The 26560-nt window shown below is 37.0% G+C and overlaps 1 protein-coding gene across 1 annotated transcript in view; it reads right to left on the minus strand.

The window, feature by feature from the left end:
• Positions 1–25281, minus strand: part of LOC109400335 (lutropin-choriogonadotropic hormone receptor) — a 38497-nt gene extending 13216 nt beyond the window's left edge. Inside the window, exons 1-9 of the mRNA XM_062850974.1 lie at positions 25220–25281; positions 25086–25157; positions 24197–24265; positions 8302–8439; positions 8098–8238; positions 7938–8003; positions 7701–7844; positions 7437–7508; positions 313–611 (exon numbers count right to left, since the gene is read on the minus strand). Of these exons, the coding sequence (XP_062706958.1) occupies positions 313–611; positions 7437–7508; positions 7701–7844; positions 7938–8003; positions 8098–8238; positions 8302–8439; positions 24197–24210 (874 nt within the window). The 5' untranslated portion in view covers positions 24211–24265; positions 25086–25157; positions 25220–25281. The remainder of the gene's footprint in view (positions 1–312; positions 612–7436; positions 7509–7700; positions 7845–7937; positions 8004–8097; positions 8239–8301; positions 8440–24196; positions 24266–25085; positions 25158–25219) is intronic.
• Between the last annotated feature and the right edge of the window lie 1279 nt (positions 25282–26560).

Consider the following 26560-nt stretch of genomic DNA (forward strand, 5'->3'; position numbering starts at 1 on the left):
ATAAGGTCAAATAGTATAGAATGCTTTCCGTTCTAAATATGAGAGTTCTAAAGAACACAAAGCTGAGAAATGGGCGTTGCCACGTTTGGAATGTAATACCCAAGGTAATACCAGAAAGGAGATAAAAAGCACATGTTTGAAAATATCAGTAAGTGGGTGCTTGCTGCACGTTTCAAACTTATTTATTCCTACCGGCAATGCAGATTACTTTGTAGACTTATATACGCAAGCAATTAAGGATACTACTCTTTATTTATGCGGCCCATTATCTCACAGTTGCTAAACTCACATCCATAACTATAAATTACTCACGTAGTTGTGGCCAGATGTCGTTGTAGCTGTTGTTCCACAAGCTCATATCGAACTCGTTGTCAGTCGGGAAGAGGACCTCCTCCTTGATGGGATGATGTTTAGGAACTTTCGGGGCACTGGCCACCAGCGGCAGGAACGAACAGCAATGGTAGGCGTAGGAGAGCACCAGCGTTTGAATGCGGGGAAAGGACAACGGTGGTGGGAATTCCCTTAGGTTTGGATTGTTGAACGTTTTCAGGTGTAGCAGACGTGCCAGGCCTGCCGTGGGAAGATTGGGAAACATATTGTTTCCCAGGTTTCTGTGACGGAGATAGCGAAAAGAAAGAATATTGGTCGAGTGATTTGTGGTACCCCGGTCAATAAAAGTATTTGCTGTTGGGGTTGGTTTATAGTAGCGATCGAACTTTACCGAAGGGTCACTAAATAGTCAACTGAATTAGGATCAAACCAAAAGTAAAATATCACCTATTAGAATCTAAATCCCAAAAAATGCTATTTTTAACGCAAACCTAAAAAAGCATTCAAATAATGTATTGAATAAGCTAATAAAATCGTATATGTCGCGTGAGAACACTCTCTACTATTTCAGAGACTTGAAACTTTCAGTTATCATGCCAAAAATCTACTTATCTCAGAAGCAATGTTTTGACGGTTTCCTCCCTTACATCGAGGACTTCACAATGGAACAAGATTTCAGTGCTTCTTAACGGTTACACTGATCAACGTCAATTGAGGCATTTTTTTAACTTTCCTATTGTTAGGTCTGTTTGTGGTGGTGGTTTTTTACACAAACACGAATTAACTAAAACATTAATTTCACACTTCAAGATTTTTCCAAAAAGATGAAAAAGAGAGAGAGAGTGGGGCAAAACGGGGCCGATACGTGGATTTCCAGCATCGTGTGGCGAACGACACACTCCTCATCTGAAACTGTAGAGGTTTTTGCAGTTTGTGCCAAAATTTTATTCAAATCCATCCACTCCGAGCAGAGATATTGAATTTATTCGCCTTTTTTACCTATTTTTTCCCATTGTGCGACGGAAGATGATCTGGGATAGCACTTTGTAGGCAGCATTCAAAATAATTATCGCTCTGAAGTTCTCACATTCCAATTGGTCGCCTTTCTTTTAAATGGGGCAGATAACCCCTTCCTTCCACTCCTTCGGTAGCTGTTCGGTTTTCCAGATCCTGACTATCAGCCGGTGCAGACAGGTGGCTAACTTTTCAGGGCCCATCTTGATGAGTTCAGCTACGATACCATCCTTACCAGCTGTTAACTTCCCTCAGCGTCCTTAACTTCCCTCAGCGTGGGAGTTGGTTTATTTCCGTCCTCCGATGCACTGGTGTAATCGTTTCCTCCGTTGCGGTGGTCTCCCGTGCCCACGTTCTCCACGCCGTTCAGGTGCTGATCGAAGTGCTGCTTCCATCTTTCGATCACCTCACGTCCGTTCGTCAAGAGGCCTTTGTCCTTATCCCTGCATATTTCGGCTCGTGGCACGAAGCCGTTGCGGGATGCGTTGAGCTTCTGGTAGAACTTCCGTGTTCCTTGGGAACGACACAGCTGTCCCATTTCTTCACACTCCGCTGTTTCTATCCGGCGCTTTTTCGCACAAAGAGACGGGTCTGCTGTTTCTGCTTTTGTTTGAACGTTTGTTTCCGTTCTGTCGGGTCCCTTGCTGCAGCATTACCGCCCGCGCTGCGTTCTTCTCATATAAAACCGTTCTGCACTCTCCATCGAGCCATTCGTTGATTCCGATCCACGTACTCGATGGTGCTCTCGGCCACGTCGTCAATGGCTGCTTTCACAGTACTCCAGCAGTCCTCTAGAGGGGCCTTATCGAGCTCGCCCTCGTCTAGCAACGCGGCCTCGAGATTATGCGCATTAGTATGGGACACGCTTGTATGAAAAAAATAAATCCTCGCTCCAGTCGACTTTTTAGATCCCATTTAGGTCCCATATGAACTGTACAAAATTTCAGCGCAATCGGTGAAACTATAATTTAGCGCAAGCGGTTCAAAGTTTGTATAGGATTTGCTATGGGAAAAGTTACACTTCCAAACAAAAAATCCCAGAGGTCGCCCTTTGTCTCCTTAATTCAAATCGATCAACGTTTCCTGTAGAAATAACATTTATGAAACTTTTCTTCGAAGACCGCAAAACGATTGGATGCCTGTGGAAATAGTTATTGATTTATTACCGTTTAGTGATCCAACGAACGGCTTTTTGCTTTGTTTTATTAGCAGCACTGCTGCTGATGTTGTTGCATGGGGTGGCGGGAGGCATCACCACCCCCAGAAACAGCAGCATCCAAAGCAGCAGCTACAGTGCTGCTAATAAACCAAAACAAAAAGTCGTTCGTTGGATCACTAATCGGTAATAAATCAATAACTTTTTCCACATGCATCCAATCGTTTTGCAGTCTTCGAAGGAAAGTTTCAAAAATGATTTTTCTACAAGGAACATTGATCGATTTGAATTAAGGGGACAAAGTGCGACCTCTGGGATTTTTTATCTGAAAGTGTAACTTTTCCCATAGTAAATCCTATGAAAACTTTGAACGGCTTGCGCTAAATTATAGTTTCATCGATTGCGCTGAAATTTTGTACAGTTCATATGGGACCTAAATGGAATCGAAAAAGTCGACTGGAGCGAGAATTTGATGTTTGTCCCATACTAATGCGCATATGCTGAGGTGATATCCGGTTGTTTTAGTCGCTTTAGGTTGTACCGTGGCGGTCGTCGGTACCGTACATTGTTGACGATGGAAAGTTTTGGCTGGGCGCAGCCACCACGGCACTATCGTACAGATTTCGTATTATATGAAATACAGATTTTTAAGTTAGAGGGGCTACTTTATTTTTGTATGGGATACACTAAAACCTCTTATAAGCATGTTATTTTTATGCACTTTTAATTTATTCATCTTTTTTTATGCCCTGCATAAAAAGAGGGAAAGCTACTCAGAACCAATATTGTGCATAAGAATGTTCAATAATAACGGGAATTATTGCAACGGCGGCCAAGAGGTGTTTACAGGGGAGAGCAAAAGAAGGTTACAGGTACGTTTTTGGGTGTTTCCGAAGGTCTCCGTCTCATGCTCATGTGCGTTACATGGGGTCCAAGTGGGTCTTGAGGGGGTTTCGGAGTCATTTCAGGAAGCCACGAGCATTTCAAGCCTAACTCTACAAAACACCATATGTAACAATTGCATTGAACAGAGAAAATCGCCTCCAAAATTTTGGAGTTTACAAAAAATCGTAATTGGTTTTCCCATCTCTAGATAGCTAGACTACTTAATTGTGTGATATGAAACTCAAATGAAGGATGAGATATTAAATATCGGTAGAGATTCGTTTTATTAAGTGAAAATGTTAGATAGGGTATTTTCTCTTTCGTTTTGTACATACGGTATATGTGGATACATTGTTGACTCTGAGGATTGTATCGATATCCGCTTCTGCGTTGTGCTGCTAACACTTGAACATACACTTGAACAAACACTCAACCATCATACAATAGCTAGGATTACGCCGTGCCGGAAAAGCGCTTATAACTGTGGTTTCTTTTTTTTCAAGCTCCAAAAAAGTGACACCAAAACACCGTATGTCGAAGTTTGCTATGATACCATCAAAATGATAAATAGGGTATTGCGCAAGGTTGCAACCATTCATTTGCAAAGATTTACATTCATTTGTTAATATCTCAGTTCAGAAGCATGCTATCGAAAAACAATATATGGATGAATTTAACCTTGTAGTTTTATCTGAAAGTTTGCCGAATAACATTGGGGTCGCAAACGTATACCAAAGTCGTGAGCGAGCTGTGAAGGCAACTTTCCACAGCGTGAATGAAATTTACATTCACCGCGTGGAGAGTTACCTTCACAGCTCGCTCACGACTTTGGTATACGTTTGCGACCCCAATGTTATTCGGCAAACTTTTAGATAAAACTACAAGGTTAAATTCACCCATACATTGTTTTTCGATAGCATGCTTCTGAACTGAGATAATAGCAAATGAATGTAAATCTTTGCAAATGAATGGTCGCAACCTTGATTGCGATGTTGATACTGTTACATACGGTGTTTTTCTGGAATGCTGTTTGACGACAAAAAGAAGCTCTGCACATAGAATCTATACCACTATATTCAAAATCATCGAAATGCCGATTTGTTTACATTTGCGACATACGGTGTTTTGTAAAGGCTTGATTTTAGGCTGGTTTCAGAAGCGATGCGGAGGCGTTTGTAGAGGCTTTGTCTTAGGGAGATTTTTGGAGACATTTTTGGAAGTTTCTGAGCATTTTCGGCGAGGTTCAGAGGCGTTACGGTAGCGTTAAAGAGGAGTGTTCGGGAGGTTCGGAGCTTCTCATGTTCGTTACATGGGGTCCGAGGAGGTTTAACCTTTCAGGACGCGCGCCATCAAGCAACCGAAACTGCACCGCGCTCGCGCTGTATACGAAGTGCGAGGTTTTTTGGTAGTGTTGTACTTTTTACAACAGCGCGCGCGCTGAAGGGTTAAGGGGGATTTTGGAGGCATTTCCGGACGTTTCAGAGCATTTTCGGCGGGATTCAGAGGCGTTATTTAAGCGTTACGATTAGTTTTCGGGGGGTTCGGAGCCTCTCAGGTGCGTTACATGGAGTCCGAGGGGGTTTAAGGGAGATTTTGTAAGCATTTTAGAATGTTTCAGACCATTTTCGGCGGGATTTAGAGGCGTTACGGAAGCGTTACGATGAGTTTTCGCGGGTTTCGGACCAACTTAGGTGCGATCCATGGGGTCGTGGGGATTTCAGGGGGATTTTGTAGGCATTTCAGGAAGTTCCATATGATTTTTAGAGATCCCAACACAATATTTTTTAAAACACCCCTGAAAACCCCTTTGATTTAAAGATTGTCTCGAAACCCCCTGATACGACCCTGACCTATGTCTTGAAACGCCCCTGAGACCTCCGTAATCCCATTGAAACGCCCTTGAAATCATCATAATCAATTTGATATGCTTCTAAAACCCCTTTGGACACCTTTACTAGGGTCCATAAACCCCTTGAAACGAACCTAAAAACCCCTTGAAACGCCCCTGAAATGCCATCGTATTTCCTTAAAACGCTCTTAAAATGTTCCTGAAACACCCTGAAACTCTCTGAAATTTCTTAAAACGCTCCTCAAACCTCTTGCAACGTCCTTCAAAGGCTCCTGAGACCTCTTGAATTGACCCTAAAGCCCCTTGAAACCTATTTAATACTATTGAAATACCGCTGAATTCCCCGTAATCCCATGAAAACACGAAAAAATCTTGACAGAACGCCCTTCAATGGCTGCTCAAATCCCCCGAAACAACCCCTTAAAACGCCCCTGAAGCCCCTTCGAACCCCCTTTTTGGGCTCTCTGAGAACTTTCTGGAAACCCCCTTAGCTCCCCCAACTGCCCAGGAGCAACACCTGTTCTCGCGAACTAGATTCCCTAATCAAAGCTGCATTTATACATGAATTTCCCTCTTTTTATGCCTTTTTTTAATTTATGCACATTTTTAATTTCTGCAGTCCCAGCCATGTGCATAAAAAGAGGTTCCAGTGTACAGATTTTTTTTCAGAATATTGTATAGGATACAGATTTTTGAAAAGTGTGAAACAGATTAAAAAAATCAATTGGCATCCCTGTCGCTAACATCGACTCTTCTAACCACTACCTTGTGGTTATCAAGCAAGCCCAAAACTCTCCGTCATCAACAATGTACGGTTTTGACGATCGACGCGCTCCTCCCTTGGTGCCCCAATGCTGTTCCACCTTCTTTCGACTACTGGATCTTTGGCAAATATTATTTGTAAAGTTTTTATCCAACATTCTTGCAACATGCCCGCACACCGTACCTTGAAGCTCTGGTCACCTTACAGTTGCTGAACGGATTTATTTTTGTTACCGTACGGGTTTGGGCCGAAGGGTCTCAGATTTTCATGAAACTTTTTCCACAGGCAGGGGTCATGGATATATAAACAAAAAAAAATGAGAAAAAAAACAGGGTTGCCTATTTTTCAGGAAATTCAGGTGATTTTTTTATATTTTTTCCTGACACTACTTACTTTGAAAAATCATAACTCAAGAAGGAAGTATCGTAGAAACAAGGTTTTTTTTTGAAAATAAAAGAAAATTTTCTCATAAATCAAAAAAAAAAGAACTGGAAAGTTTTTTACAAAACTGGCCACAGTTGAGAAAGTTCGTAAAGAAAAGCCGGAAAAAACTATGCCCGAACTCGTTGAATATTTTATAAAAACATAATTTTGAGAAGGTTATTTTATAAGCTTCAATCGCTGAAATTTTTTGAATGCCCTTTTCATGGCCCTATTTTCGTTTTTGAGTTATGGCCAATTTTGTCAAAAAACGTCCATGGCACAACCCTTTTCTTTGAAAAAATCATAGCTCAAGTACGAAGCATCGTGGACACAAAGTTATTTGATGAAAATGGAAGCAAATTTTCTCAGGAATCCAAAAAATATGAAGTGAAAAAAGTTTTCTACAAAATTTTCCATCGTTGAGAAAATTCATAGAGAAAAGCCGAAAAAACTATGCCCGAACTAGCGGAAAATAAAAAAAAATTTAAGAAGGTAATTTCATAAGCTTTGATTGCTGAAATTTTTGGAATGCTTTTTTTTTCGTTCCTGAATTATGGCAAACTTTGTGAAACATTACCATATAATATAGGCTTACATAAATTTTCTCAACGGTGGAAAGTGTCAGTGGAAAACAAAAAAAAATCCACCTGAATTTTCCGGGGAAATAGGCGACCCTGAATTTTTCTCACAGCCCTGCCTGTGAAAAAAGTTTCATGAAAATCTGAAACCCCGTCGGCCCATTTTGTACAATAATAAAAAAAAAAACCTGAACAAACAAAGAACGTGCCTCTGGAACTGACCACTGATACCTGCAGCAAATAAGAAACGTATACATTTTGTGTAGAAAGAGTTTTATTGGAATTGCATCTTGAGGATTCGAATTTGCTAGAACTTTTTTAAAAAATAAATAAAAGAAAAAAAACAAAATGCACAATCATAGTGAGGCCCTTCGGTGTTAAACTATCCGATAATAAAAAAAACAACACAAAGCAGAGATCATACACCAAGATACATACAAATCTTCCAGTTTGATTAGCGGCCTGAAGGCGTCCTGGTGGATGAAGTAGATATGGTTTGCTTCCATGTCGCTGTTGTTGCCCACCAATGGTCCCCAGAGAGAAAGACGGAAATTGGCGTGGGTTGTCATGGAACGAAAGAGCAACAAACAAGAAGAAATTCAATTTAATCTGGTCGCTTGGTCCTGTGGCACTAGCGCGCTCGCGCCCGCCATAGTTTTCCTTCTTTTTGCTCCTGGGTGTGATTTATTTGCTTATACTTACAGGACTTGCAATCGAAAGAGGCCAACGAATGCATCGTGCGGAATCGATTCGATTTCGTTGTGCGACAGCAGCAGATCGTGCAGCTGGCTGAGACTAGAGAAGGGGGCTCCGTGGAGTGAGCTTATGCTATTACCCGCTAAATCTCTGAAAGTGGGACAGACAGAAATGACGGTTATCATCGGCCGGATGGGTGGTGCGATATGGCGTAGGAGTTCTTTTGTCACTGGTTCTACTTACAAAACTCTTAAATCACGACAGTTTGTCACATTTGGAATGATTCGCAATCTATTGGATTTCAAGTCTCTGTGGGGGGGAACAAGAATGGAAGGGAAATTGTGAGCTAATTTGTGAGGTAATTTTAATTGAATGACGTATATTCAAATACTTTAATACTTACAAACTCCTTAAGCGTGGTGAAGTCTTACAAATATGATCAGGTAGTTTGGTAAGGTTGGCTCTGTCGATCCGCAGCACTTCCAGCGAAGTGCAGCCATCTAGTGGAGGTAGTTCTTGGAGGCCTCGAACATCGGAAAGTATTCTGAAAGGGAAAATCCTTATTAGTTTCACGGATGTTCGGATTTGTCAAAAGGAGTTCACTTACAGCTTTCGTAGTCGTGGCATGTTCTGCAGTGCACCGGGTTTGATGCCAACTAGCGGATTAGATTTGAGCTCAAGTGTGACTAGACTTTTCGGGAAATCATCCTTTGAGATCCATCGGATACGGTTACCGGATGCTGACCTGGTTCGGTAATGATGGTGATGATATCAGTCGATTCGGTTAAATGTGGCGAAAGAAACAAATAAAAAAGTTATGAAAGGATCAACGGACGATTTCAAAATAGCTGATGAAGCAGTTTTGTATTTCCCTGTGGAAACAGCAATTTTCCTCGAGATACCCCAACAAAGGCCCCAAGCCCGAGATAAATCATCCAGTGGAGAAGAAAGCTTATGAATAATGAATGAGTAGTTTCGCGTTTAAACTATCCGGTAGCACTCGGCCCAAACCCGACCATTCGACGGCAGTTGAACGGACGGTCAGCCAACGAAGCATCTCTAACTCAGGTTCCGGCAGTAAATTCTCTCGCATTCTTGGCCAATAGTAGAGAAAAGATTTCGTTGTTAAGATTCGAACGGGAGTTTGCCTCCGAGCGGAAATGGGGCCAGCCGTGGAAAATTGTACCCCTGACCGTGCTGTTTGCCATAGGGTTGGCAGCATAAATTTCACATAAATTAAGTTTAATTGTACCACGCTGGCTGGTTGGCTGGATGGCGAGAAAGGACAACGTCGTCGACGTCTCGAGAAAAACGTCGTGAAACATCTTTCGACAAAGGAGTTGCTTCCTGGCTGGAAGAACAACTCTTTCCTGGGATCAGAGCGGAGACAAAAGAAGGCCACAAGTTACGGGCGACCGGCACTGCTGCTGCCCGTGCCGAGATGAAATGAAGCAACAATGTTTCCATTTTAATGAGGCGGTGGAGTCTGCGGCCTAAGTGAATGGCTTTAAAATTGTGTAAATGCGAAAGTGGAACCTCGTTTGCATTTGTCCATGCAAGTGTGTGATTATTTCCGGAAATCTAAGATGATTTGACTACCCGTTTCTGCAAGATGTTTTGGAAAACTACCAGATTCTGCAATACAAACCTCGTTCACAAAATGACAGTGGATATGATTATCGGTGGTCAATGTCTACTCTAAAATCATGATGCAATTTCATATTGTATTCACGAGGAAGTTTTTTTTTTGCGAAATTTAGTCATTTTTCTTCTTAGAGTACGATTTTTTTTATTATTATTCTTAACCGCCTAATTTACAGCTCTTTTGTCCACTTGGGCACTACAAAAGCGATTTCAAGTGACAGCTGCACTACGTTTTATACGACACCTAAATGTATTCTATTCTACTATCCAGGTATAAATTTGATGCCGTACAAATGTTTTTCCAGCTATTTTAAAGCAGCTTCCATTTGAGAAAGGCTGAGCATAAGAGGTACAATCCTTTATACAGCTCCTAACCATCAAATTTTGGTAATTTTATTCAACCTTTAGCTGATTTCAGGCTCATTGAAAGGCTGCTTTAAGGCTAACAATGCGCTTAATCTGTAATGAACCATCCCAAGTAACATTTTAACTTTTGTTCAGCTCTATAAGAGATCTTCATGACCAATTTCATAAAACTTGCAATAAAACTGAGTTATATATGGTCGGCGTTAAGTCAGACTGGACCATCTGTTCTTCAATGATTTAAAAAAAATCCCCCGCAAGCACTTGAATTTTCAAATCTGTGGCATTATAATCAGATATAATATTATTCTTTTATGCAATGACACATCTGCATCAAAATAACAGCGAAAAGTTCAGGTTTAACGTGTTCCTCAGCTTATCTTTACGTGCCCGAAAAATCGCGTAGTCCACTCTGACTGAACGCCGACCAAATCAAAACCTCTTGATAACCTCTTTAAGAGCATCTTCCGGCTAAGTGGACCACTCTCGGAGAGGTTTTGCAAACCACAATAAGAGTAGCAATAAAACTGTTTTAAAACCTAGTTGTAAAATTTTCTATTCTCGAAAAGAGGTTATGATGATTGTTGTTGTTTTTTTTTCAACAAAAACTATGACAGCTAAAAATGCAGAGAAGCTTCTTCAATGGCACGTAAAGTTCAGGAGGATATATCATTCGAAAGTAGAAAGCGATCATTTCAAAGTAATATTTTATTAGTTATTGTGTTGGTAGGCTTATGCGCATTCAATTTTACCGTGAATATTGGGGTTGCAGAAACATGAAATTAATGCGCTCCGAAAATAATTAATATTATCATCTTTAAATAAAATTAATCAATTTGCTAATTTAGTAAAACTAACTTGAATCACAAAAAAGGCTGAGTAAACTCTATTTATGTGGGCATGTTATGAAAATGGCTGCAAACTTTCAATTCATTGCTTATTTGAGCAAAATTAACTATTTTCCATTCACGTCAGCTAATTTTTCAATATGGCGACGACCATTATTAGCGAAAATAAAACGAAAGCAAGTTTACCTTTATGATCACCGCAGTTTGAACAGTTTTATTGTGGTAATAATAAATGCCAGAAGGTTTACATATCGGAGAGTTTTGTTTACTTTTAAAATCTGGCTTTATGGATATCTTCAAGTATACTATAAAACATTTAATCAATGGTTTTCATAAAAGTAGTCATAAAAATAAAACGCTCTCGCAAGCTGGTTCTTTACCAATTACGACTTTCTATTTCCAGAAGAGGTGTTTGGGAATGTATAAATTAATCTATGGGGAAAGTGAGAACTACCTGACTTATAGCGAGAGTTACTCATCTTAGCCCCTACACCACACATCCCAAGTAACAATTCCATTGCTGAATGGTTTTGTTTGATTTTTATTAGGGGTTTATTACAGCAATAGTTAAAACTCATAGTTTTATGACCACTTTTATGAAAACCATTGATGAAATGTTTTATAGTATACTTGAAGATATCCTTAAATCCAGATTTCAAGAGTAAACATAAATAAATAAATAAATTACCGCAATAAAACTATCCAAACTCTCAACAGATGACGATCCGTTCGATTAGTAACGGCATCTGTTGGTGGAAAAGCAGAAACTACGACACTGCTAGGTTTATTGTGGTCATCATAATAGTAAAATTGCTTTTATTTTATTTTCGCTAATTATGGTCGTCGCCATATTGAATAATTAGCTGACGTGAATTGAAAATAGTTTATTTTGCTCAAATAAGCAATGAATTGATAGTTTGCCGCCATTTCCATAACATGCCTACATGAATAAATTCTCCCAGCTGAGTTTTCTTGTGATTCGAGATAGTTTTACTAAATAAACAAATTGGTTTATTTCATTCCAAGGTGATAATATTCACTATTTTTGAAGCGCATTAATTTTATGATCCTGCAACCCCAATATTCACGGTAAAATTAAATGCGCATAAGCCCACCAACGCAATAACTACTAAAATATTACTTTGAAATGTTCGCTTCTACTTACGAATGATGTATCGTCCTGAACTTTACATGCCATCGAAGAAGCTTCTCTGCATCTTGAGCTGTCATAATTTATGTAAAAAAAACAACAACAATCGAGAATGGAAAATAATTCAACTAGGTTTTAAAACGGTTTTATTGCTACTCCTAATGCGGTTTGCAAAACCTCTCCGAGAGTGGTCCACTTAGGTTATCAAGAGGTTTTGATGTATAAATCAGTTTTATTGCAAGTTTTATAAAATTGGTCATGAAGATCTTTTATAGAGTCGAACAAAACTTAAAATGTTACTTGGGATAATTGTATACACATCTTCGATAAAGAGAGTATTACTTCTTGTGTCTGAATAATCAAAAAACAAAGGTTGAACTAAGCTTGTATTGAGGCTAAAGAAGCTATGCGAACTTTACGAAAACATTGCCCTGGCCAGCTTTAAAAAAATATTTGATCAAATGGTGAACAACAAATGATTATTTCTGCATGTTGGTGTATGTTTTAAAGCTATATAATTATATTCCATTCAACTTGAAATCCAATTGAATAAACCATACTTTAGAACACTATTCATCTGTCATTGTGTTCAGCCGCTGACACCATTAACCAGCCAATGTTCAGCCAATACTCTTACTGTTCCGCATTCATTGTTGTTTGGGTACATCGAACTGGTTGCCTATGTGCTGCTAGAACTTTTCTACTCTGTCCGTGGTAGAATAATGAGTACGAGGATGTTGATGTTTCTTTACCAGTCCGATTGAGAGTCCATTTCGAGCTGCGTTTCACCAATATCCAATTATACGGGCCTGACGAAAGTGCCGGAGCTGGGATCGACCCCATGACCATCCGCTTATGAAACGAACGTGTGTCCACGGCTCCCGGCAGAGTACCATTCTAAACATCTTTCAGAGAGCATTTCCATCACAAAACAAGACAACTTTGACTCGATATTTTCCAATCGAAATAAGAATTTGTTCAGAAGAATCAAAAGGAAGCCATTTTTGGATTTTTTTTTATATTTCCGATCGAACATCGTCAGTCAGTTTGCTAGTTGCGACGAAAAAGCTTTGCTTTTTCTCTTTATCGGCATTTTCGTTGAGTTGCTTGCACTAAACAGGGCAGACGAACGTCTGATCAGCGTTACGAAATCGACTGATCCAGAAAAAAAAAATGCAAAAAGAAAACATGCCTACGTTTGGAATGGAACCAAAAACCTTCGAATCAGCAGCACAGCAAAAAAAAAGCTTGACTTATTTGCGTTTCGTCAGCAGTGAAGTGCCATGTGACGATTACATGCTCGATAGGGTGGGGCTTATTTGAAAAAAATTCTCCTGGATATGATTTCCCGAGTGGAAAGTATTCTACTAAGGACTGTTCAATTTATAAAACGGACAACTTTCTTGTGCCATATCTTTTTTATTTTTCAATAAAATCATTATCAGTTTTTTGCATAATTTTCTATAGCTATTCTCAAATGTAGGAAAAATATAACATTAAGCAAAATGTTCTTAATTGTGTAACTAAAGTGGTTTTCGTAAAAAATCAATAAAATCTCATTTCTCAAAATTCGACATAACTTTCCACATACTTAACATGTATATTTTCATGAAGTTTTTAATTTATTGGAATTTTATACTATCCTACTGAATGTAAAGCTCAATAGTTGGTCAGTAATAATGCACCAAGCAGTCTCCAGCTTCTGCCTAGTGCCTTGTTTTCATAGAAATTATTAAAAAATGTTCATTTTAGTCCTGTGTTGCAATAGCATCACGGATTCGGCTAAAAACTTGTCCAGAGTAGTAGAATATCGCTAGCTGAATAATACAGAAGAAAAAATTACTTTTAATTGCATTTTTCATCAAAAAATTAATCCATAAAGATGGTCATATTAAAAAAAAATCATACTTTTTGCTCCATTGATGCAGATTTTCGACTCTAGCGAAGCTTGTTATTATTTATTTTCAACATAGTTGGTCCTATGTTATTGTACATTGTTATTGTTATTGTTATTGTTGTTATTTAATAATAATCGAATGCAAAGTTTTTATTTCCAACATCATTGTTATGCAAAATTTGCATTAGGTTGCATTGTTATTTGGAAGGACCTTCAAAGAATGAAACTGTTTTGATTACTGTGTCTGTTATGGCGCACAGTAACCAAAGCAGCAATGCTATTAAGAAGCAGTTTTCTGCATTTAAAACCACATCATTCCCACTTTCGACAGGATGCATAGAAAAAATATTATATAATTAAATTTTATTCAACAAATCGAATCTCACTTGAGACTTTGATAACTCAAAACTTAATTTTTCAATTGAGTTTAAATTTTGCCAGAATGTTTATTACTCATGCTGGTGCAGCATGGCACATACTTTTCTGGTATTAAAAACGATATACCATATGTGAACAGTGATTTTATATATATTTCCAATTTTCAGCAATCGAAAAATTCACCTCATTTAACACCTGGCCGATTTTCTATAAAATAAAACAATTTTTATTCGATTAAAAAATGATTACTATAATGAAAGATGATGTACTGAACAACGAAGCAAGGGTGGTTAAATTTGAACTTTCTACTTTTCATAGCCTTGTAAAGTTGTCCGTTTTATAAATTGAACAGTCCTTAGTCGAAATAAGCGAACTGCACAAAAATGAGCGATTTCGGTTGATATCACAGCGTAACAAAAATTAACTTTTGGTCTGTCTCTAGAGCAAACTTCTGTGTCTCTAACAGATTTTGGGTCACTGAATTCGAATCCGGGCTCAGATTTGCTGTAGCACGTCACAATTTTAAGCTATACCCCAATTTATAGGGTAAAATATGCGATTTTGAGCTTTTTTGACTGCAAGCCATTAAGCATGGACATATTTTTTTACGCAATCAAAAGGTAAATTGGTCAATCAACATCTAAATCAGTGATTCCCAAAGTGGGCGAAATCGCCCCCTGGTGGGCGAAAATCAAGTCCAAGGGGGCGAAAATTACTGAAATGAAAATTGGGGGGCGAAATTACTGAAAAGGGGGGCGATTTTTTAATAATAGAAATCCATCTATAATATGAACAAATAAGTTCAAATCTTTGAAAAAATCCTGAGTCAAAACGTGCTAATGACCTAAGTTATACAGAATTCCAAAGTAACTGTAGTAGTTTTTTAATGTTTTTTTTTGGGAAATGGTAGGAGGATTCCTACAAATTAATTCTCGTCAGACTGCTACAAGAATTTACGAAAGAATTCAGTGGGAATCATATTCATAAGCTTCTAACTATGAGAAAATTTGTAACACACTTTTTGGCAATCATTCGTAAGAGGTTTTACCAAAGTCATGTAAAGAAGATAGTGTTGTCCCATAAAAAAATGTTTTGAATGCATTGTCGGATTTCTGCAGAGATTTACAGTCATGAAGAAGTTTTAGGCAATTTTTATAAACATATTGTGGGTAATATTGGTGATGAAGTTTCTGATAGGATTTTTGGTGAAATTCATGTTTCCTAAAGAAAATTGTGAAAACTTTTGAAATTTTGAAACTAATGTATATCGTCATACAATATCTGCCTTTTGATGAATTTTTAAAATTTTGATTAATTATTTTCAGAAACTTGATGTAAAATAACCTCAAATATTTCAAGTTCGTCGCAAGAATCTTCATTTTTTTTCAGTACCGCCACCAAGTAGCGTTTTGCCTTTCTCGTACACCAAGGTGTACCGAAAGGCTATATGTTCACTCCAAAAACGAGAATATGATAGAGCCCCCGGAGGGGTCAAGTGTTATATACCAATCGACTCAGCTCGACGAGTTGAGATGATGTCTGTGTGTATGTATGTGTGTGTGTATGTATGTGTGTGCGTGTGTATGTGTGTGTGTGTACAAAAAGGTCACCTCATTTTTAGATAGTAAATATGAATCGATTTCAGCGACCGATGGTTTATTCGACGGGGTACATTGTCCCATTGTTTCCTATTGAAAATGGTTCAGATCGGTCCAGCCGTCCCGGAGTTATGGCCATTTAGGTGTTCCGGACCGGTACCCCAGGAAGGGGCCAGATATGAAAATGCAACAAACCCATGCATGCGACCCATCAAACCACGGCATTTTCGACTCTTAGACTGAGAAAGCCACAACAGTTCAACAGGAAAATAGTTTCAGACTATATCTGAACCGGTTGTGTTCCGGAACCGGTTCCAGCTGTCCCGCTGGAAATGGTCAATTAAAAAAGTGAACCAAGCCTATGCATGTGACACATGGAAGAGCGGGGTTTTTCGATAACCAGATGAACGGTAAGCAAGAAAACAGTTTCCTACCGTATCTAAACCGGTTGTGTTCCGGAACCGGTTCCAGGTGTCCCGTCGGAAGTGTTCAATTAAAAAACAAAACCAAACCCATGCATGCGAAACATCAAATTATCAAAAATGTTCGTTAACCAGTTACACGGGCAGCAGAAAATAGTCTCTGATCACACTTAAGATTACCGGCAGTATTGCAGAATCAGAAATTACGCAGGTGAACAAAATCGATGCAAGCGAAAATCTTGATAAAAATTTAAGCGATCTTGTCAAATTACATCATTTAGATTCCTGAGGCATTATTTTCCAGTAGGATGGATCAACGTTGTATGGAAAAAATTAAATTTTATATCACCAATCCCCTTCTGCGTCTAAAATTACTGCGAACAATTTTGATGCAACTGGTTGAGTCCTCGCGCTCTGTAACACGGTAGAAATTTGAATGGGCTTTAATAGGGGAAATTTCGATTGCTTGCACTTTTTTGTTTGTCAAATTTTACATGAATCTTATAACTAATGATAATAAAATATAGGCTAAAGTGCGCAGAAAAAATAATTGCCGAAATGTCTTGATAATGATCGGCATCCAGTGCTAGTGAAGGTGATCAAGCAGTCAACTGAGAGATTTGATATTTTTCAAATCGGCCTATACGTTTAACATAGCATCGGAATATGAGCCATCAATAAGTTTCCAAATTCAATTATGGCTTTGATAAAATTCTTGCTTTTCTGAATAAGGCTGACACAAATTTTGATTTTCTCTTAAGTTCCCCCTTGGAAATTTTGGTCGGAATTCAACATCTTCAAGAAGTGCACAAATAAATAAACCAATAGATTTATCAATTTTAAAGTGAAATTAGAGTCTTCCAGAAGTTTTTTATCAAAACCGATGAGTTAAGGCGAAACTGGAAGCCTTTCCTCATTTTTTGGTTTTTGATGTACTATTAAATAGCGAAGCAATATTTTCAAAATCGGTTTTCGTGCACATGCAGAGTGTGGATCAGGGTATCTTCTGATTTTTTTACGCGGTATAAAATGTTTTTCGTTTTTGCAGAAACCATGTTTGAACAAAATTTCACAAAAAATGGTTTCTGCAAAAACGAAAAACATTTTATGCCGCGTAACAAAATCAGAATATACCCTGATCCATACTCAACACGAAAACCGATTTTGAAAATATTGCTTCGTTATTTTATAAAATAATCAAAAACCAAAAAAATTAGGAAATGCTTCCAGTTTCGCCTTAAGCGGTTTTGCTTAATTTTTTAAGAATTTTTACATCAAATACATTTATTATTTATCAACTCCACCCCTCATTGACGAGTCAACGGGCACTCCCAAGTAACAATTGAAAATCATTAATAAGCATGTCAGTTGATTAAATGTGCTACAAAGGCGCCAACAGTTGTACAAGAGTTTATGTTGAACAAAATGGCGAATAAATGTTTCATGCAATGGAAACTGCACGTTAGTTAAACATATTTCTGCTCATTGAATAACCAATGGTATAAAAGTTGAAAAACAGTTGCTTAAGTATTCACATCATCTGTTCAATAGTGCTCTAATAATGATAGAATACAATCTGCTTCCAACGTATTAGATGCCGTTATTCCACATAAGATCTTCAATGGAACAAGTAGCCTATTTAAAGTTTAACAACTTTTGCTTGATCATTTTATTCAACTACACTGATATAGCTTAACAACAAGATATTACCATGTTTCTTTAATACAAATTTTACACTTTTATTCAAGCAATGTTGATTAGCAGTGGTACTGTGTCACTTAATTATCGTTGTTCGCCCTGCCCCTTTTTGTAAACACAATTGCTGATTAGGAGCCTAAAAAGAGCAACCGCGGCTACAAGCTTGAAGACCAAACAAACTTCTTGCAGCAGCTCTAAATATCACACTTTTCACACTTTGAAAAACATTCTGACTTACCTTTTACACTACACGCTCCAACGGCAGCAAAAATCGGTAACAAAAATACCAGAAAAAACAGCTGAAGTGGATCCCGGGCGGCTCCTGGGCGGCTCCTCTGTTTGGTATTGACAATCTACTCTATTCACTTTGTTGCCACCGGTCAAACCGGGCTTATCTTCCTTATGTCCATATCTTATAGCTGCCTGGAGATATACACAAGTTTTACACACTTTCCTCCCGACACAAAACAGGAGCAGTGAAAATAAATAAAGTTCACTTATTTGGACGTTCAAATAAAAAAAAGTTCGAAGCGATCCCAATCTTACAACACAACACCGTGAATTACTGACAGACTGTCAAAATAATTAACATGCATGCCTTATGATTAAACGTTGCGGTTACAATTATTCAATCATTGATCAACTTCAATGTTTATAAAGACAATTAGTTAAATAAAATACGTAAGCAATGTTTAAGCAGCATATGTACGGTAATGTATTCGACTCAAGAATTGAATATTTATATAATGCTTTAAATCTACCGATTCATGTAATTCGATTGAAGCAGAGCGGATGTAGACGAGTGTGAACCCAAAGATCCAGAGTTCGAGTCTTTCCATTGATGTGATTTGTCCCATAAAATGTAATAAAATAAAAATGTTGGGGGTACATAATCAGAGAGAGCTATTCCAGACACAAATGCAGAAATGTTGAAAGTTAAATCATTTTCTCATTTTATTGTTGCATGATGTTGAAGAAACGTTTAAGAATCGTTTTTGTAGCAATTATAAAATCATATCTATAAATAGAAATAATTTTCGTAAGTTGTATCACGGCTCCAGCATGTTTTGATTGTATTATGGTGGAATAAATATCGAAGAAAGCTTGTTATTATGCGCTATGCTGCTAGTGCACAATAACGGTTTCTAAAACTATTCTTAAATGATTAAACAAATAGCGTCATACAGCATTGTTTAATAAACGTTGAAGTAATGTTTATGATGTTTGTGTAAATTGCTGATGGTTCTAACGTTGAACAAGAGTTTCACAACCGATGTACGCTCATTGGATAAACATTCATTTCATCGTGCTTATAGAACGGTTGACGTTGAATAGATTCTCATTTTTGGGCGAACAAGAGTTGAAGAACAGTTTTATTTCAAAATTATTCAAATATAATACGACTTTTAGTTTAATAACGTTGCTTTGAGAAACATTTCTTAAAGCAAAAATTGTTTCTTGGGCTGTGACAAAAGAAGAAAATGAGATTTATTCCGTTCTAGAGTATTCTCAGGATTCAGGAACACTTCGGCTTATGGCCGGAAAAAAATGTTGAGTACATATTCGACGAGAAAGGCACTAGCACCACTAGGTGGATTAACCTGGGTTTTTATTCATGTGATTAGGTCAATCTGCATAATGATATTGAAATTTACCATCTTACCAAACGAAACCAAGGGAGTCATATTTTAGTCACTTTTCCGCAGCCGTTAACCGATTTATAACGCGCAAGAGCTGATTTTTTGTGATTAATTGTTGGCTCTTGGACGTAGTAAAATTTCATTAACAAGAGGAAATTGGTAAATGAACTTATTACACCCGATTTATTTTTGTACGGGGCGTTTTTTTTGCTATATCTTGGTCAATTTCGAACCAATTGATGGTTTTTTGTACACGGGTAATACTAAATGTCTGTGTGGACAAAATTTCGTAAGAATCGGTTCAAAATTGACTAAGTTAAAGGAAAAAACGACTCATGCTTAAAAAATAATCAGGTGTAATTGCATTTAAAAATCAAACAAACAAAAGAGACAGAAATGCATATGTGCATGAACACATTACATATAAAATTTTGCAATTTCAGTCTTCTTAAAAAAAATCTTGCCTAGGGGGGCGAACAATTATTTCATCAGCTCCAAGGGGGCGATACCTCCGACAAGTTTGGGAAGCACTGACTAAATTAAAGACTCATGCAAAATCGAATTTGATAGTTTTAAGTGATTTATGTTAGGTACGATATTTCTCATACAAGTCACCCTCCAAAAGTTGCATGCAAGTTTACAAACTAACATAAAATGAAATCTCAGAACCAGTAGGGATATCGCAATTTTGAGCACGAGTTTGACCGAATGGGCTCTAGAATCACCGATTTAGTCTAGAAAAAAATGTTTGACAATGAAATTTGAAATGTTTTTTTGAAAGTTTGTTCTACTTTAACCCTTTGCGCCACCCATAAATATCAACCGAAATCGCTCATTTTTGTACAGCTCACTTATTTCGACAAGTAGATCACTTTCCACTTGGAAAATCCCATCCCAGAGAGATTTTTTAAAATTAGCCCCACCCTAATGCTCGGGTTTCATCAGTGCAAAAGGAGACAAAGGAGATGATGAAAATTACTGCTCCCTGTTTTATTTTCGGCTCAGCCTCGTCGTGGTTCCTCTGTCGGTCGCTGATGACAATGCAAGTTTTATTTGCCAACGAAGTTTTATTTGCCGACGATGTTTTTTTTTTGTTTTTCATTGTTGGGCGATGACGACACTAATGGTTACCAACCTTGCCTCGTACAAATTCCAATGAAAAAATTATCTTTTTTTTATTTTCATCCATATTTAAAAAGCAGCAAAGATGCAAAAAATAAGAAAAAAATGATCTTGTAATATGTTATTCGAGACGGATTGGATATCACATATCTGAGATATAACTGACCCTTTTTTTGATAAAAACAATAGAAAAATCTCGAATAACGTTTCACAGGATCTCAAGCATTTTTCTTATTTTTATTTTATTTTTTATGTTTTAAAAGTCGCTGTAATTTAAGTATGGTAAGATGAAGGAGCCGATTATGCGCACTTTTTTCATTGAATCTATTTCTGATACTAGAAAATTCAAATTATTTTATAAAAACATTATAAAAATCGATGAAAATCAAATTCGAGATAGAAAAAAAGTTAGAATATTTGATCATCTTGGTATTCTTGCCAAATTTTGAGGTTAAAAGTCAGCTTTCTACACGATCAAAACGATCAAGCTTTCTACACGATCAAAACGATCAAACAGAAAAAAAAGCTGCCGTTGTCGCAGGGGGTGGCGATCCTAGTAGTGCGTGGTATTCAACACGTTTGCTTAATTTTTCAAGGCGCACGGTATACAAGCGTCTGATTAAAGCCTGTATCTGCAATAATCGGGACACACAGTGGTCCAGATTTGAAAATACCTGGCAAAAATTCCCAAATCATGGTAGTCTGCTAATTTTAGCCGATATGAATGTATTGGAACATGATTTATCGCTCAATTTGATTTTAAAGGAATTTTCATTTTTTGTCGATTTTTCGAACAAAATTTATGTTTTTCACACAATTTTACTATATACATATCATCATGGCGCTATTTTTTTGGCAGATCTTGGCAGTTGCCTTTTTCTTTAACCGATTATACACACATAAACGAGCATTTGAACGGAATCTCCCCGCGGGGAGTAGCGGGGAGCGATTTGTAAGACACTTTGAAGTTGAACTGTAAGTTGATCTCGTACTTATGACATGTAATGTCAATTTTGAAGCCAAAAGTGTTATTTTGGTCTCTTGCTCCATTGCAGATGTCTGATATACACAAGAACTTACAAATAAACTTTTGAAGTCAATTGTATTACTTATATAAATAGACTTTTGTAGTGGTTGAGCTTGTTTGTGTTCTTTATCAAAAAATCAGCACTTTTTCCATCAGCAGCTATGCAGTGCTGTATCAAGATACAAAATCAATATTTCCAAATTTTTTAAATGCCAATTTGTGCTCCTGGTATTATGGATGAATGCTCAATACACTGTATCCCACATAAGACATGTTCAAAAATTGAGTTTCTGCCAGCTTTTCTCAAAATTGGAACTCTGTGGGACATAGAAGTACGGCTGTAGCTCTGTAATAAATTGGAAAATTTGGTCAAAAAATGACTGAGAACTCTTTGGTTTATGTTTATCATTTGTGCCAAATTTAATAAAAATCGATGTATTACTTTAAACTGGTCGGCGTTAAGTCAGAGAGACTTTAAAGTTTGCAAATCTATTTTTTCAACAACTAAGTTTTTCAACAAATATTCTTGAATTTTTGCCACAAATTAAAATAACTATTCATCAAAGCATCGCTCTGTATTGATCGCGAAAAAACGTAAAAAAAGCTTAAAACCGAGAAATTGCTAAGTAGGGTATGTGTGCCATCAGTAATCTCACGCTCCCATATTCATCCTATTCGAAAACAAGCGATTACGGCACCGATTAATTCCGTTCTTTTTGTTTTCATGGGTGCTCACTTCTAACAAAAAATACAAAAATAAGAAACAAAACAAACATCGCTGCAATCCTTTGTCTTTCGTGCGATGAAAATGGGAGCCACATGCTTAATAAGGGAACCAATACCCTAATTGATTGCACTTAGTCCACTCTGACTGAACGATTTTTGGAAAATCTACAACCAACTACGGTTCATACTCATGTTTGTACATATTTGATGAAAAAATAATGCACAAATAGGACAACAGTTAATAGGATTGATGTATAATATGAGCAGGAAGTTTGAAATTTGATATTTTTGTTATTACACTGTTGATTACCATTTTCAATTTGTATGTTCAATCAGAGTGGACCAAGTACAACAGTTCAATATCACATAAAAGGTAGTCAATTAATGAGCTATTTAAGAATTCTTAACTTGAACATTTGATAGCTAACAACTTTCGAACGTATTTTCATAGTTCGGTACGTTTTTGAAATATTGTAGTTACACAGTTCATAATTTTTTTTTCAGAGAACTGGCGTTTTTCAAAAATTCCTTCAGACAGAGTGAACCAAGTACACAATTCTCAAATAACCGGTAAAATCAATTTCTTCTTGAAACGGGCATTGGTACATTTCAATATGACGCCCAACAACTACTAAACAAACATATTTTGATTTGGAAAGGATTACGAAGAATAAGGAAATTTCAACTATTTTTCTTAGAGACACATGTTCCACTCTGTCTGCACGCGAATTACCACAATTTGCTTCAACACGATGATCTGTAAAATACGATATTGACCATAATAAAATGGATTTTCACGTGCTTTCTTGATCAATAATCATCATCATCATCATCATCATCAGAAAGTGTAGAATTAGCTCCTAAGTTAAAATACACATTAATACAAACAAAAAAAAAATCACCATCATAATAGTACTTTGAATAGTACAATCGAAACAATAAAGGTGCTGACCAATTGTTGTCTGAAGGGCTGAAATCACGTTCAGTCCCAATACATGTTTCGACTATGAAATTGCTGATAGTTCATTGATTTTTTGAAATTTTGCTTATACAATAAATGTAGATTGAGAGGTTTGTGTACAAAATTTCAGCCATTTTCTTTACCAAATTCAAAAGTTACAGGGCTGACAAGCAAAACTGGGGGCAGTACAAAATTCAATGGCACACATTCTACTCTTTTATTGCATAATAAAAAGTACTGCTCCGAATCACATGAAATTTTGTAGGTAAAATTAACACATCTTAAGATTTTATTAGGCCAAATTTGAGCAAATTTATTGTATCTATTGCGGATACAGGCTTTACTTTGTAATCTTTGACAAAGCTTTTTGTCATTTAGTTCTACATCAACGGTTTTGCCATTTACAAAAATTAGAGCCCCGATACTATTGAAATTCTTATTGTTTGCGCCACCTCTTACGAATTGAAAAGCTTCTAAATCAATCTAAACTATATCAATTTCCCGAGTAGAGAAAAAGAGATCAATAACAGCATATTTGGATACTGAAATCAAAATTTGATATTGGTTTGATTGATATAAGAGATAAAAGATCTAAATTTAATATCTTGAAATTACCTCTGGAACATCATCATCAGATCATATTTAGATCTTGTAACCAACAGCTATTCGTTTGATCTTGAAATATCAAAGTTTTTATATTATGCAGATGACCCAGGTACATTTTTTTTTCAGATATTATTTGCAGATCTTTTATCTCTTATATCAATCAAACCAATATCACGTTTTCATCGCCAGCTTCACCTCTACCCGGGTATGTTACTTGCGATATGAAAACAACGTGACACAATAAATCGAATATACTGCGAACACAATGTTTCTTGAGTCGACTTAGGTCCTTGTTTTATGAAACTCAAAAAAGCATAATTGTTTGAGTCACCACAAATATAAGTATACATGAATGAAGATATCCCATCCCGCAGTACCCACCATAAATCAATCACCCATCATAAATAAGCTTATATACTCACAGTTCCTGCAGCATCACGAGATTCTCCAAGCCAACAGGCACTGAACTTAACACATTATCATCTAATTCTCTGCGGGTGGTGAACCGGAAACGAGATGAATAACAAAAGCGTGCCGGGGGGAGAGACAGAGAGAAAGAAGAAAAAAGCTGTTTAGTTAGGATGGTAAGGTGCCAAAAGGTAAGGAAAAAAGTCCGTCCCTCTCAACAGGAAGTTACGTGTGCCGAAGGTCGAGAAAACAAAGTTATAATCGCATTAGGTACCGGGAAGCGTAACCGCATGCCGTCAGGTTGCACAGTGGACGAATTGTGTTATGAAAAAAGACTTTTTACCTTATAGGATAGGTATATGAAATAAAAAAAAACTTTTATTAAGAAAAACGTAACAATTAAATCAATTTACTTGGTTTGTCTTAAGTATGGGACGAATGTGAGTTTGTCCAAATTTATCCTGTTCTTCCAAACAATAGTCAACACTACAAATTGCTTATTTTTTGCTTGACTCTCAAACCGATTGAAGTATTAAGTGGTAGCAATGATTCGTCTTTTAATAAAGGTATATGTATGCATGCACGACCTTAGACAACAACGCTTGATTTCGGTGCATCAATGAAAAAAAATAATTCTTTTGCTATTTAGAATAAAAACGACGGTACTAGGATATCCGATTCTTCGTTTAATTTAGCCCACTGTGCGTTGTAATGCTTGAGCATGGCGCAGATAAACATCCATGCATTCAAGCACCGCTATTTCTTCGTGGAATGCTTTTTATTATTAACTACACGTTAACTCGAGATAGTGTGGCTAGCTGAGTGTGAAAAGGTGAAACCTTTTAAAACAGTATAGAAACTTTGTTTTCTCAATTGCACAGCTGAACAATGATCGATACTTACAAAACTTTTAAACGAGTTAAATTTGATAAAGCACCGGAAGTAATTTCACTTATTTGATTCCTTTTAACTAATCTGGAAGTAGAAAAAAGATTGACGTAATAACTTGGCAGAAAAGATCAATGTACAATACTTACAAAATGTGTAAACTTTCCAAAAGCGGAAAATCTCCTGCCTTAATTGTAGTTAATAAATTATTTCCTAAGTTTCTGAAAAGAGAAAGCGAAATGATATTGAATTGAAAAGGCAAAAAAAAACGCATGTCAAACTTAAACCCAACAAAATCAATGCAAAAGTCAGCAAACCGGTCACTCGATTCCATAAACTGCCCGAGCAGAAGGGCATACCTTACAAATACCATGCGAAGAGCAACATGTGCTCTAATACCTAAAATTGTTATTGCTGCGTTATTCTACGAAATGTTATGAGAATATCACAATAACAGTTGGAGGTATTTGAGCAGAGCTTGGTATTGATGAAGTATTTGTTGATTTAGCAGTGAAAATAACCGAAGAACAAGATTTGCTATTACATTATGAAATCATCGAACAAATGGAACATTTAATAACAAGAAATGTTATTAGTTTGTTATTCAATAACTTTGGCATAACAAATACAGCACTTGAAATTTTAGGTCTGCATTCATTATTGAAATAACAAGACTTGTTATTTCCTAGGTATTATTTATACAAAATTTTGGTATTCGTTTTTGTTATTTTGCCTCTTATTACCACCTAATGAAGGGCATATCAAGGTATGGTAGTATTTAAGATAAATACCATGATATGTTATTCTCTTGTTATTTTCTTCTGTTCGGGTGTGATGCCCACCACTAATAGGAAACGTGCCGATTTCATAATTCTTTACCCAACGAACGAGAAAGGCCAACCCACAAAGAAGCCGCCTTGCTGGCGTCTCGCCAGGCTCCAAATCCGATACACACGGGATACACTGCTCCGTTCAGTGACTAGTTTCCGGAGGAAAAAATTTGTGACACTCACGTTCTACATTTGTCATTCAGTTGGACACTTTGGGCACAAAAGGCAAGTGTGTGTATAAAACAAAGCACAAAGAAACAAACGTTCCGCCGGGGCCTGATGTATACTGCCTAAGTGTGGCGGTGACATGTGTCCCATTTCGGCGAAAACATTATCAACATTCGGGCACGATCGAAAGCATCGAACCGGAAATGTTATTGGAAGCTGGTTCTTTCGTTGATTGTATAATATATTACAGATTTGTTCCTCTAAAGTGGATTGTCTTAATATTAAATCTTAAACAATGTCAGCGACGATTCACAATATGTTGATCATGATTTCACTTTATTTCTTAAAATATACGACAAAATTTTTTCTTGTGTAAGAAATGTTGGTGCTCGTAAATGGAGATTTTCTTTAATTATCGTACAAATTGAAACGAAGGATCTCAGAATTAAAAGATTTTTTTTCATAGGTAGGATTCGTACTATATATATATAG

This window comes from Aedes albopictus, chromosome 2 (assembly GCF_035046485.1).
Source record: "Aedes albopictus strain Foshan chromosome 2, AalbF5, whole genome shotgun sequence".
Taxonomy (NCBI): domain Eukaryota; kingdom Metazoa; phylum Arthropoda; class Insecta; order Diptera; family Culicidae; genus Aedes; species Aedes albopictus.